This window comes from Rhinolophus sinicus, linkage group LG07, assembly GCF_036562045.2.
Source record: "Rhinolophus sinicus isolate RSC01 linkage group LG07, ASM3656204v1, whole genome shotgun sequence".
Classification (NCBI taxonomy): Eukaryota; Metazoa; Chordata; class Mammalia; order Chiroptera; family Rhinolophidae; genus Rhinolophus; species Rhinolophus sinicus.
In genome coordinates this window covers 81,749,225-81,762,932 of record NC_133757.1, presented here as the reverse complement: position 1 = coordinate 81,762,932, position 13,708 = coordinate 81,749,225, and the positions used below count along the sequence as shown (strand labels likewise).

The window sequence follows — 13,708 nt, the reverse complement described above, 5'->3', positions numbered from 1 at the left end:
CCCAGATTGGGAAGCCCTAGACTTATTAGAGTGTTCCTTTCTTGCAAAGGACTCAAGAAAAAGACCCACGGGGAGGAGTAATTGAGGTGGGGGAGAGGCAGGAAGGACTTCCTCAAATCACCTGTTTGAGGTGCTCCCGTTGCAAACAGGACCCAGGGTCGGGCTTTTCCCAGCGGCCCCCTTCAGCATCTGGGACACGGCTGTGTGTCCGCTAAGCCCAGATCCCTGTTCCTGAGGATGCTTCAGTAGGAGTTCAACATGCTGAATCGGAGAGCTCACTCCTGGCCAGCGGAAAAGAGGATGTTTAGGAGAAATAAAGAATGTTATCACAGGGTGAGGATGTTTTATTTTATTCTCTAACAACAGATACTAATATTGTCATCATCCCCATCTCATGAATGAGAAAACTGAGGTATAGAAAGTTCAGGTGACTTGCCCAAGGTCCGTAGCAGGAAAGGGTAGGGCCAGCATTCAAGCCTGGGTGGGTGGGCTGGTACTGTCACATGGGCTGGGGATCAAATGCACAGAGTTTGGGATACACCAAGATTCTATTCTGATCCCCTAATTTTACAGATAAGGGGAATGAGGCCCAGATAGGGTCAGAAAGTTGCTCAAGGCCACAGAAAGGATCTCTGATCAGGGAGAATGTATGAGGTCAGAAAGGACCTTGGGAAGATGGGTGTGCCCCCAGGATGAAGTCTCTAGGCCTATTTCAAGCCTGCTCTCTTCCTAGAAACACTTACAAGGAGAGGTTGGGAGGGGGGTTCCAGCTACCCTAGTGGCCCCCTCTCCCAGTGCAGCCAGCAAGTTGGAGCTTCAGGGAAATAGAAGCCACATTTATCCCGCCATCCCGCCGTGAGCTCACTGTCTAGGCATCCACAGCTCCTGACCCAAAACTCTCGTGTTCTTAAGACTCACGGGAAATGGGGCAACGCTAGAGACTCAGCTGAGGGGGGACAAAGCTCCCAAGCTCTGTGGCCACCCACATTCTAACTTTTCGAGGCTCTTTCCCTCTGCCAGCCCCCTGCAGCACCCCCATTTCCCTGTTGACTCAGGCAGGAAACCAGCCAAGGCAGTTTTGCTTCCTGGTCCCCACAGCCCCTCTGGCGGGCCCAGCTGGAAAGATTTGCTTCTTACATTTCTTTTCTTTTGGAACACAAGTTCATGGGCAAAGTGTCAAGGTCCTGCCAGGACAAATGGGCATTCCGAGCAGAGGGGGAAGGTCGAGGCAGGAGAGGAAAAGGCTTGGGGAGTAATAACTGTCTGAAAAGCCACATGTAATGATTACCCTGTCCCTGGGGGGAAGCCCAAGGGGACAGGCAGAGAGGACAGGCCTAGAGGTGGGACTTGGGCTCCCTCCTGCCCCCCAGGACACAAGGGCAGCTCATAATCATATCTGCCAATCCCCTGGCCCTCAGGCTCCCAAATTCTCCAGAGGGAGGGATGTTAGATCCCCATTTAACAGATACAGAAACAGAGTCAAGAGAGGTGAAGGGACTTGCTGAGACAGGAAGAGGCAGAAACTGGCATAGAATGCAAGGTGTGGAGTTTTCCAGTGTGGGGCCCTTGGCTCCAGCATTAATGGGGTTTGTGGACAGGTGAAAGGATAGAGGGAAGTCACGCAGGGCAGTGGCCTCAGGAAAAATGTGGCTGTTTGGGGAGCCCCAAGGGGTGGGGTAATGGGGTAATGTGGGAACGGGTGGGTTGACATTCCAGACCCCATACCTGTCACACCTGAATGCCTTTCTTTGCCCCTGGGGTCCTCCTCAAAGGACAGGCGTCAGAGGGACAAAGAGAGCCAGGCAATTTATGGGAAACTTTGGCCTGGAAATGGCCAGTAGGATTGGCTGGGATTGAGGCAGCTCCTGGTGGCTGAGGGAGAAGCCAGAAGACACCCCAAGTTCACCTTGTACTGGCCGTGCCCTTACAAGATGCCAGACAGTTTCACTTAGAGGGTGAAATCTACTCTCACAGACATAGAAAGATGAACATGTGTTCAAATTTTTATTGAACTCATGTGGGATCAGGCAGATGTGAAATGTTACACATATGGAGGCAAATTGGTTTTACCATGGGAGGAGGGCTGTTAATGGAACTGTTGAAATGGCTGGAATTTGCAAATCTACAGATAAGAGTGGTTGGGTATTGCTATCAGCTGCTTACAATTTACAGAGCTGTAAAATTGGTCAAAGAAAATGCTAATGCTATGAATCAGACAGCCTGGGAGGGTGTATTGTACAGCTGATACACTGAATGATGGTAACCGAGTCATTGAAAAGCAAAATTTTCCCTGCAGAAGCAATTCATTCTTTCACTCAACAAACACCTGAGAGAGACAGAAATCAGATCACTGGTCGCCAGACAATGGGGAAAGGGCGAATGGGGAGTGACAGCTAATGAGGACAGGGTCATCTTTCAGGTGATAGTTTGGAACTAGAGGTGGTCACAAAACACTGTGAAATGTACTAAATGCCACTGAACTGTACACTTTTAAATATCAATTTTATACGTGAATTTTAATTACAAAGACAAAAACCAAGCAAGCAAGGAGAGCAATTTCATAAACACAAAAATCCTAATTGACATCTTGAAAAAATCGGGAATTATGGCAGCAGAGCCTGAATTTGATGGCGACTTTCCAGTTTGGAGTTTCCCTGGGTCCAGCCTGGTACCTGAACTGTGACCTGCCCCTCATCCCTGACACAGGGAAGGAAGGTCACTAGGCTGGAGCTCCCGGCTGACTCCACAGGCAGCGCCCAGTCCAGCAGACCAGAGTGACAATTTTCGGGAGGGAACACCCAGGATGGAGCAGGAGAGAATCTTGGTGTGGGAAGACAGGCTGGGGATGGTCAGCTGCGAGCACTGGGACTCAGCCAGTGGTGGGTTCACGTCCTGGATCTGCAGTTAACACCCCAACCTGGGATGAAGTGATGGGTGGTAAGCACTAAAACAATGCCTGGTCCACAGGCAGCGAAAGGAAAACACTAGATGTTGTGACCTTTTTATACTCGTAGATCAAGATGGCACCGAGCAGTTCATAAGTGCATTCTGGTTTAATCAGCACTGTGACCCTACCAGGTGGTGTCAACACTTCTCTGTCCTATGGATGGAAAATGATTCCCGATGTCACCTGGCTTGTCCCTGGCAGAAGGGGTGACCTGGGCATGTCTGGGTAGGGTGTGCAGGTAAGTGAGGAGGTTGGTGGAAATCACCCGGTGGGAGGGAGGTAAAGCCTGCATGTGGCTGGTCTTCTGTAGAAATTGCTGGGGCTGACCGGCTTAGTTCACTTGGCCTGTGGCCCCAGCACTGGCCTGCTCACAGGACCACGTGACTGCAGGAGCAATGCAAAGCGAGGTTTATTGCTCCAGGGTAAACCAGTGGACACAGGAACTGGGGAGTTGAACTTGTTCTCGGGGCCACTGCTGAGTTCTCACAACCCAGGGAAACCGACCCACGCGCTATAGATGTGCTGGTTGCCTGCTCACAAGCAAGGCCACCCCCCTACCCAGATGTTCGAGCCGCAACCCAAGGCTCTCCGGAGCAGGGCTCCTGTCCACGGTGCTGCCCATGGAGTCACCTGCAGAGGTCTGAGCACGGAGGCGGGGGCTGCAGTGATGGCCTCCGCTGGGCCGAGTTTTTAGGAAGGTGTCTTGGTGGAGGAGGAAGAGGCTGCCTCCTTCTTCTTGGTGGGGGCCTTCACCAGTGCCAGCTTCTTGGGCAGGCTCGTGCTGGCTTTCATGACCACGTCATGTTCAATCTTCTTCCGGATCCCGACTTCCAGGTCCTGAGGGGGCAACCGCGGGGCAATGAGACTGGGATTTGAGGTGGAGGGAGTGAAGGAGGGCCTGACTTGGGGCTAGATCAGCAACTACCCCTGAAACAGCACCTGAGACTCTGGTGGCTGGGGTTTAGTCCTGCTTTTGTCTTGCAATCTTTGGGATATTACATACAAAAAAACCCCTTCTCATCTCTGGACCTCAGCTTCTAAACTTCTGCTCACCCCTATTTCACAGATGGGGAAACGGAGGCTCCTAGAAGGCACTTGCCCAGGGTTCCCAAACCACGTTTGGGAAACTGGAACCTGGCATGCCCAGAGCCTCTGATCTCAGCCTCCAGGCAGACAGCTCCTCCAGTCCCATGTCATCTCCGCTTTGCACATGGTGAACTGGGGCTCTGAGAGACAGAGATGTGAACAAGTTCAAGTACAGGGATTGGAAGCTAAGTGTGTTTGGGTCCAAAACCAGTAGTTTAATCATATTCCCCAAACCACCTCCTTGCCCTGTCCGTATAAGTTCCAGTGACCAGGAGCACCATGACCATCATCACATGCCTGGGCGCAGGGGACATTACAGCAAACATGACACAGAAAAATCCCTGCCCTCACAGAGCTGACACTCAGTGCATAGGTGGGGACAATACAAATGCCAATGACACATTATGATAAACTATTAAATGATGATAAATGTTAAATGCTGCTACGGAGAAAAGAAAATAAGGGCTAGTGAGTGGGGGTGGGGCTGTGTGGCTCCCATACAGGGCAGCTGTTCAGAAGCAACACTTGCAGTTAGACTTGGCTTGGAGGAAGGGAGTCAAGAGAATTTCTGGGTGAAGAACCCGGGCAGAGGAAACTGTGCAAAAGTTCTGAGGTGGGACAAGGAGCAATTAAAGGGCCAGTGAGGCTAGAGGGAGGAAGGGGGAGAGTGTGAGGAGACGAGGACAAGGAGGTGATGGGCAAAGTGTGCAGGGCCTTGTGGAGGACTTAGGTTTTTCCTGAGTGAGGTGGGAGCCATCGAGTTCTGGGCAGAGAAGGAAGATGATCTGACTTGAAGTGCTCACAGGCGCCCTCTGGCTGCTATGGGGGCTGGGTGGGGGGAGGCAGGCGATAGGGAGGATGTGGCTGCAGGTGCAAGACAAGGGGGTGGGGCCAGGGGAGCGGTGGGTCTGGGAAATGGGAAGTGGGTGGATTCCAGATTAATCCTAAAGGCAAAAAGGATGGGATCCTATCTGGATGTGAGAGAAAGTAGGGAATCAAGGATGACCCCAAATATTTTGAAATTCAGGACACAGTGTTCCTGAACAGAGACTACTCGTATAACTTGGTCACATCAGGGAGGGAGAGGAAAGGATCAGAAGCTTGGTTTCGGACATGCCCAATCTGAGATGCTCATGAGACAGCCCCCCTTCCTGTTCCCAGAAGGAGGTAAGCAGGCTGCTGGGCACAAAGTTCTGATAAAACCAAGGCTCTGGGGAAACTGAACAATTTACACAGATTACACACTAGTTAGTGTGGAATACAATTCGAACTCAGATCTGACTGAAAACTAGTTTTAATTTTCTGTAACTTCCTCATAAGCTCAACCCTACCCACCTATATAAAAAAGCTGCACTTAAAATACAACCACAAAAATGACAATAACCAACTTAGCTAACATTTATTTGCGCCCTGTGCTGTTCTCAGCGCTTTACAGGTGCCCTATGGCAATGAATCCTTGCCACTCTAGGGAAAGGTGCCATCACTATATTTCATAGGTAAGAGGCTCAGGGTGAACAAATATTAGCCATCAATGGAGCTGCGATTTGCACCCTGAACTGCCTTCTTGCAAAGCTGGGGTTTTCCTATGTCACCTCCCCTCCCGAGTTCTATTAAAAAACTCCTTTCCTATGTCACCTCCCCTCCCGAGTTCTATTAAAAAAACAGTAACAGCCAAAGCAGCTAAAGTGTGTTAAATACGTTTTGCGGGCCAGGTCTTGCTTCTACGAGGCCCGCTGAATATATGATGCTCCTGTATCAACTGCACACGGGAGGAAACCGAAGCTCAGGGAGCCGAGAGTTCTCCAGGCCCCTCTCCATTTCCAGGCGTCATCCCTGGAACCCTCCGTAGACCTCCAGGCTCCCTACCCTTAGCTCCTGTCCGGCTTAGCTCCATCCCTGGCCCCTCCGCCGGTTCCAGGCTCCATCCCCGGTTCCCCGCTGTGGCTAGGTTCCATCTCTGGTTCCCCACACCGGCCCCCTAACTCCGTCCCTCGCCCCTCGCACGCCCCCACTTACCTTCTTGAGCTTTCGCTGCTGCACAACGCGCGCCTTCTTGGGGGCGATAACACGACCTGGGGAAAGAGGCGCTCGCATGAGGTCGGGGAGTCCCGGGCCCACCTCGCCCACCTCGCAGCCTCCGGAGCGCTTTTTACCTCCTTTCCTCGGGGCCCGGTTCCGCTCCGAAGCCGCCGCGGTCTTGCTCTTCACCGGCTTCCGCGCTTGGAACTTGCGCTGCCCCTGCGCCATGATCGACTACACGCAGGAAGGGGCGGAGCTGTGAACAGCTGCAGCCGGAAAGGCGCAAGGCACGATGGGATACATGGAGGCTGGAGGGCGCAAGCGCTCACGGGAAACACCATGGCGAAGGGTTTAAGGGACGGCTCCCCACAAGAGTGGGTGATTATAGGCAGCGTCGCGCATAATATTCGAAGGAAAGATTATAAAAAGCTAAGATTTACTGCGCGCTCATTTGTTTTGCAAAACGTATACTGTTTTATGCTCTTTGTACACAAAATTCAGTTTAGGACAAGGGTGAGGTGAGTGAGGCACCTACTGGTGCAAAATGTAAGGGGGCCCAGAATTCTGTCATCCGATAGCGTTTTAGAAAAAAATCAAATCGTCAAACTACAGCCTGTAGACTGGCAGCCTAATGTTGGAAATAAAGTTTTATTGGAACAAGGGCTGGTATCCTGGGTGAGGTAAGGTCAAGGTATGTAAATGTAGGATTCCATCCTATTTAATAGCTTGGTATTTTGTTCGTCATGAATTTTTTTGCATTAATTATGATTTTTTAAAAATATTGAAACTATTTTTAATCTTGGTTACTGAGCTTTTTGGTGTCTCCTTTAAAAATATGCACCTGAGGTATAACCCTAGTTGCAGTTCTGAGAGCAACCTATGAGGGTGATACTAGTATTGACCCCATTTTATAAATGAAGAAACCAAAGTATGGAGAGGTGAAGTGACTTGGCAAAAATCACACAGCAGAAAAAGTGGCAGAGCTGGGATATGAACTTGAGCAGCCTAGCTCCAGCGGCTGGGCTCTTCCGAGCCATGCAAAGTCTGCTCTCCCTGCTGTAGGAAGAAGTGTGGTTGTGGGAAGAAGGTCAGCTTTGGGGCAGGCCATTCAATAAGTTTTATTATAAAACCTAGGGGTGGGGGTAGGGTAGGATATAGAGAGCCAGGTTGGTTACTTCTCCATCTAGGGTCCCACCCTCAGGAGACGGTGGTGCTTAAGGCTGCCCGGAGTTCTTTGGGGGCAAAGACGCCCAGCTCTGTGATGATGCCACCGGTGATGAGGTCATGGGGGGTGACATCGAAGGCAGGATTCCAAACCCCAATTCCTGCAGGGGAAAGAGGGGAGGCAAGAATGCAGGTATTTGGCTTTGTGAAAGTTCTCAAGCTGTTGTCACCTGTCCCCTCCCATGGTGGTTCTTAGAATTACGGAATCCTTGAGAATCTGGGGATACTAACCCCAAAAGTGCATGAAAGCATGGACTTTGGCACCCAGTAACAAGTTTAGACCTCTCCCTACATACCACGCCTGTATTGTTGCTGTCCAAGAAGGTTTTGAAGTCTAATATACAATTACCCCACTTCTGCCTGCTTCAAAGATCTCTTTAAGAATTTCCAAGAATCCACCTCAGGGAACTTTGCATGTCCTGTGCCCTCTGCCTACATGCTCTCCCTCAGATATGCACATGACTCAATGCTTTCTTTACTTTAGGTCTTTGCTCAAATGTCACCTTCTCAGTGAGGACTTCTCTGATCATCCTGTCTGAACCCCCTGCACAGATACTTGTTTGCCTCACTTCTCCTCAGCCCTTACCTCATTCTATAATTGTGTTGGTTATCGTGTTCATTGTCTGTCTCCCTGACCCAAATATCAGCTCCACGAGGGCAGGGACTTTTGTGTCTTTTTTCAATCTTGCATCCCAGCACTTAGCATCAATCAGGTGATCAAAAACATTTGCTGAATGATTTACTGAGTGTAGATCACAACTTACACAAGAGGCTGCAAACTGGTGGCCTATAACTGTTTTCTCTGGCTCACAGTTTTTTAAGACCACTGGATTAGCTGCCAGCTTTCAAAAGGTGGGAGATTTCAGATGTTAACACGTTGCGTACAGCGGGGTTTAAATCCCTCATACCCCTCTGTTCCGGCAGTTTTTAAAAGAAACTACTTTAAAATGCACTCTTCTCTTTAAAACGTAAATGCTTCTATGTCATTTATTATTTTTCTATGGAATTTTTTAGGATTTAGTCACCTATGATGTTAGTAATCCCTCCTGGTGTGATACTGCAGAAAGCAGCTTCCTTTATTATTAACGAAACACAAATAATTCAATAAAATGTGCAAAGTAAAAAGAGTCAACAGTAAAAACGAGAATTCTCGTTATCCGTCCCTAACGCATGGCTCAGAAAAAAACGAAGATTCTCGTGATACGTACGTAACATGTTAAAAAATATAAGGCTACTCTTGGAAAAGTCAGAAGACTCATTTTCCTGGGGTGTGCATTCCTGTGACCACTACTGGGAATCTCTCACAGCTGCGAGGCAGAGTGTCAGGCCACAGACTATACCTCGCCTGTGTCGCTTATGTCCTGCTGCCCCAGTTTTATTTTTATTTTTTGGGGGGGTGGTGGGTGGTCAACTCTGCTTTCCAGAGTCTTATGGATTATGACCGTGCTAATTACGCCTCTAGGAAAGTAGAGGTACCAAAAAAACAATGAGAAAAAAAAAAATCAGAATTAATGCATCTATTTTTAAAAAGCTATAAGGAATCACAACAGAATATCAGGACTTCTCTCTGCCTAGTTGTATAGTTATTTTTACTCTGACTCCATACTTGGACTATGGGGTGGTGGCCCTATAGTATTTTCAGTGCTTAACCAGTCCTTTTAAAAAAAGGTTTTCAATTATCATTGTTAATGGGTGCTAACTGAGGGTCAGGCCTGTTCTCCATGTCACGTGGGTTAATTCACTGAAGGCCCTGGGGTTTAAGAGGCAAGTCATAATAACAGCCCATCTTACAGATAGGAATATTGGGGTTCTTAGGGATGAGAGAACTTAGGCAACCTGCCCATAGCTACAAAGCCAGGAAGCAGGGAGAAGCTGAGAAATACCTTGTTTCCCCAAAAATAAGACCGAGCTGGACAATCAGCTCTAATGAGTCTTTTGGAGCAAAAATTAATATAAGACCTGGTCTTATAGAAAAATAAGACCGGGTATAATATAATATAATATAATATAATATAATATAATATAATATAAACGGGTCTTTATAATGTAACATAATATAGTATAATGTGATATAATACCCAATCTTATATTAATTTTTGCTCCAAAAGAGGCATTAGAGTTGACTGTCCAGCTAGGTCTTATTTTCAGGGAAAACACAGTATGTGTCTCTTCATAGGCACTTGGCTGAACATTATTCTTATTTCCTCTTCCTCTTCTTTTTTCTTATTTCTTCTTCAGGTAAGAAAACCGAGGTGGAGAATGGCAAAAAATTTGCTCAAGTTTTTCCAACTCACGAGTTTGGAATTCTGACCTTGAATTTGACCTCCAAGATGTTTCCACTCCAAGGAGCTGCCTCTGCCCCAGGAGGCTGATGACATCCAGCCCGGTGGAGGGACTGGAGTATCTACCTGGAGGTGCCCAGATACTGTGGGGCCTGCTCCTCCCCCTAAGCGATGGCTTACCAGGCGCTGCAATCCTGACTCCATTGATGTCAGTCAGCTCCTGGCCTGGGCGCTCCTCGATGATGATCTGCTGGCCCGACTCTAGATGGAGGTCACATGAGGAGCTGGGGGCGGCCACATAGAAGGGAATGCCATGGTGCTTGGCAGCAATGGCCAGCTGGTAAGTGCCCACCTTGTTCGCTGTGTCACCGTTGGCAACTACGCGGTCAGCTCCCACAATGACAGCTGGGGAGCAAGATGTCGGGGGTCAGCACCTGGCTCTGGATGCCTGGAACCCTGCCTGTTGGCACCCCACCTACTGACCTGACACGCCCCGGTGGGCCATAGCAGCTGCTGCCATGCTGTCAGCAATGAGGGTGGCAGGGATCTGCTCGTAGACCAGCTCGAACGCCGTCAGCCGGGCCCCCTGGTTGTAGGGCCGGGTCTCTGTGCAGAAGGCAAGCTCCAGGCGGCCAAGGTTGTGCAGTGAGCGGATCACACCTGTAGAGCCCCACCCATCAGCAGAAGGCCAGGGTGAGACAGAAAGGGACAGTCGGGCAGGGTTGCCCACTGGTTAGGGGCACAGATCTCCAAAGGCTTGCCACCCCTGGGGACCTTGCTGTGGCTGTTCCCTCTGCCTGATACATGTGTGCTTAGAAAACACCTTCTCGGTGAGTCCTTCCTGACCCCTCCATCTCACATAGCGACCCCCACACCTCTGACGTCTTTCCTGTTCTCCCTCCTCTGCACTTATCACCTTTGAATGCGTCATACATATTTACTGACTTGCTTTTGTCTATTCCTCCTAGTTTCCTGTCCCGATGGCTGAGATTTTGTTTACTGTGTTCACTGCTGGGTACCCAGCATCTAGGACTGTGCCTGGCACACAGTAGGTGCTTGATAAATGTTTACTGAGTGAATGAAGGAATCTATGCACGAATAGTGGGGTACACAGTAAGTGCCTACTAAATATTTGTTGAGTAAATGGATGAAAGTCTTGCCATCAGGGCCTCAGTTCTCAGGTCCCAAGGTGGGACCCAGGCAGGTAGGGAAATCTGGAGAAATTAGGATCAGGTGGAATCTGCTGCCTTGAGCCCCAACACCCAGTCCCCCCCTCCTCTCCTGGTCACAGGTACTGTCTTTCCTTGGGGCTCACTCTCTGCCCCGTCCTCTTAGAGTCCACATCCTGCCTACACTCTGCCCACGCAGGCCAGGCCCATAGAGTGATTGATCTTGGATGGGCAGGTGATTCCATCAGAGGCCCTAAGACACAAAGAGAATTTTGTGGCACTGTTGCGTAAGACCCCTGGCTTTATTCTTCATCTGAATACTGTCAGACCCTCTGCCAACTCATGGAGTGTGAGCAGGAGGGCAGAGCTTAGGAACAGAAATAGATGAGTCCTGATGCTATTTGAACCCCTGGATTCAGCCATACCTGAAGCGTTTCTGTACAAGAACTAATCAATTCCCACTTTTTCAGGGGTAGGAAAAGTGATTTGAGTTTCTTTCTCTTGCATCTAAAAGTGGCCCTCCCGCATCCCCATGGATGCCCACTCACCCAGGGCTGTGCCATAGCCAGCAGTGGCCAGTGCACCAGTGTTACAGTGGGTCAGCACGGTCACCTTGCCACCCTTGGGGGCTGCTCGCTCCAGGAGGTGTTGAGCTCCCAGGTCCCCAATGCTCCGATTATCCTTGAGGTCTTTCTCCAGCATGTCCTCAGCATAGCAGATCACTCTGGGACCATAAGGGGCTCTCAGCAGCAGCCACCAGGCCTCAGAGCCTGGGCTAGCCCCTTCTTCCTGCCCAGCTCCCTTGCTGAAAGCCTCTCACAGCTGTGAGGCCTGGACTCTTCTGGTATTGCCACCTGTCACTCCATTCACTCATGCAACAGGTTAACAGAGCACCTCCTGTGTGGGAAGTGCTGGGGGGCACAGCAGTGAACAAGGCCAACATCTCTGCCCCTGTGGAGCTGACACTGGAGTGTGGGAGGCAAAGGATGAGCAGATAATATGGGGAAGGAAAAGGCAGCAGAGTTAGGGGAATGGGGGTGTAACATATGGGGGCTGGGGAAGACAGAAACCTGAAACCTGAAGGAGGGGACATCTGTGGATACCTGGCTTGCAGAAATGGCATGTACAAAGGCCCTGAGGCAGGAGGAAGCTGGGAGGGGTCAAGGAACATGAGCGCAATGGTGTAGCTAGAGTGGAGGGGGAAAATGGGAAAAGAAGAGGGCAGGTAAGAAAATTCCTCAAAGCAAAAACCAGAAGAACGCGAGGTGGCACTGACAAAGACCTCCAAGGGAGCCAGGGGAGAGGAAGGGGGGCCTGGGCATGTTCAGGAGAGGCACAGTCAAAGGAGTTCAAGCACCTAGGAGCTGGGCTGTCTGGGCTCAACTCCCAGTCCTGCTTGTGTGGCCTCTGGCTAAGCGCTCCTTGCCTGTTTCCCATCTGTAAAACGGGTCGCTGTGCGCAAAAAATGAGTTAGCCTTCACTGAGCAGTGCCTGGCACCAAGAACCCTACCTCTCCCGGACCGCCTCCTCCGTGGCACCCTCTCGCTCGGCCTCCCGGGCTGCCGCGTCGGCCAGGTCGCGGGCGGCGCGGGCCATGTTGACCGCGGTGGGCCGGGCGGTGACTAAGAAGCTCAGCGCGTCGCGCACGAAGGCCACGAGCGCGGCGAGTCCCGGTCCCCCGGCGCCCGCCTGCAGTTCCACGGCGAGGCTGAGGCAGCCCACGAGCGCTATGGCCGGGGCACCGCGTACCTGAAGGGGAGGGATCCGGTCGTCAGGGGCGCCAAGTGCAGGCGCTCCCTACCCTCAGCCCTGCAGCTGCGCCGCACCTTCATGGCGCGGATGGCCTCCCAGGCCTGGCGCACCGAGCCGACCCCCTCGTAGCGCCTCTGCTGGGGCAGCAGCAGTTGGTCGAGGATCTGCAGTGAGCCCCTCGAGTAGCGGATCGCTTCCAGTGGGGGCATGGTGCTACCAACGCACTCCTCGCTGTTCCTCGGTGCAGGGGGCCCGCACGGAAGTGGGGCGGGGCCGGAGTGCGTGGGGCCTCCTCCGGAAGGAGGCGCATGCGCACGCCAGCCCCGCAGGTTCCCGGACCTGCCGTCCACGCACTGATCCTACCCCTATCTCCAGCAAAAGTCCGCCATTTAGCCGCCCCCTCGAACCACAGTGATGGCACCATTTACGAGAAACCTGGATGCAAGGTCCTGTGTTTAGCGTCCGGTTAGGTGTTCAGAGCATGACCCCAAATCCACGTGGGCACCTTCAGGTGCCTGACTTCTCCAGCCACAGTGAGCGCTGGCGGTCCTAATTGGGGATTCGAGGAATGAACAGGCTCTTACTGCTGCCCTAAGACCTTCCCATCCCCGTGGGGAGCAACGGCTGGTGGACTGGGGGCAGTCGCTGAGGCCACCACATCCGGATTACATATTCAGATGGAACCTCAGCCCCAGCAGGGGTGGGTCTGTTTTGTTCATGGCTGTATCCCTGGTGGCTAGGACAGTGCCTAGCGCACTGCACGTGTTCCATCAATATTTGCCAAATGATCTTTTCCAAGGTTTAGGGGGAGGTGGCAGGCTATGAGTCTCCAGGTGTATGCACGGTTGTTTTGGGACATTTTCTGCTGTTTACCAACTTCCTTCACAAGCAGCAACATGCTAGGACCTTTTTCATGACCTAAGTAGCCGCCAGGGGCCAGGGACAATGAACAGCTCACACCTGCATGGACCCTCTGTGTGCCCTCAGCCCTGGCCTCCCAGGTGCCTGGTCTCTTTTGCACTTTTCACTTTCAGCCTGTGCCACCTCCTCTGGGAAGTCTGCCATGATTGCAGGCCAACCTGAGCCACTACCTTGAAGCCCTCATGTTGGGTGAGGACCATGGTTGCAGTCACAGTTGTAGCCCCAGCATCACCATTTGCTTTGAGGCCTGCCAAGCTTAGTTGGGTGGTGGGGTAGGGGAGAGGGGCAGCCCCTGGGCCCGTCTAGTA

The 13,708-nt window shown here is 51.4% G+C and overlaps 2 protein-coding genes across 2 annotated transcripts; both read right to left on the bottom strand.

Moving 5' to 3' along the window:
- Positions 1–2,497: 2,497 nt before the first annotated feature.
- Positions 2,498–6,645, bottom strand: LG07H19orf53 (linkage group 07 C19orf53 homolog). Its single transcript, XM_019746170.2, has 3 exons — positions 6,187–6,645; positions 6,050–6,105; positions 2,498–3,784 (listed from the first exon to the last, which is right to left on the bottom strand). The coding sequence occupies exons 1-3, from the start codon at positions 6,278–6,280 to the stop codon at positions 3,638–3,640; spliced, it is 297 nt and encodes a 98-aa protein (XP_019601729.1). The 5' UTR covers positions 6,281–6,645; the 3' UTR covers positions 2,498–3,637.
- A 506-nt stretch (positions 6,646–7,151) lies between these two features.
- Positions 7,152–13,587, bottom strand: MRI1 (methylthioribose-1-phosphate isomerase 1). The gene is made up of 6 exons (XM_019746150.2): positions 12,554–13,587; positions 12,238–12,476; positions 11,276–11,451; positions 10,042–10,218; positions 9,739–9,963; positions 7,152–7,377 (listed from the first exon to the last, which is right to left on the bottom strand). The coding sequence occupies exons 1-6, from the start codon at positions 12,686–12,688 to the stop codon at positions 7,250–7,252; spliced, it is 1,080 nt and encodes a 359-aa protein (XP_019601709.1). The 5' UTR covers positions 12,689–13,587; the 3' UTR covers positions 7,152–7,249.
- Positions 13,588–13,708: the final 121 nt, after the last annotated feature.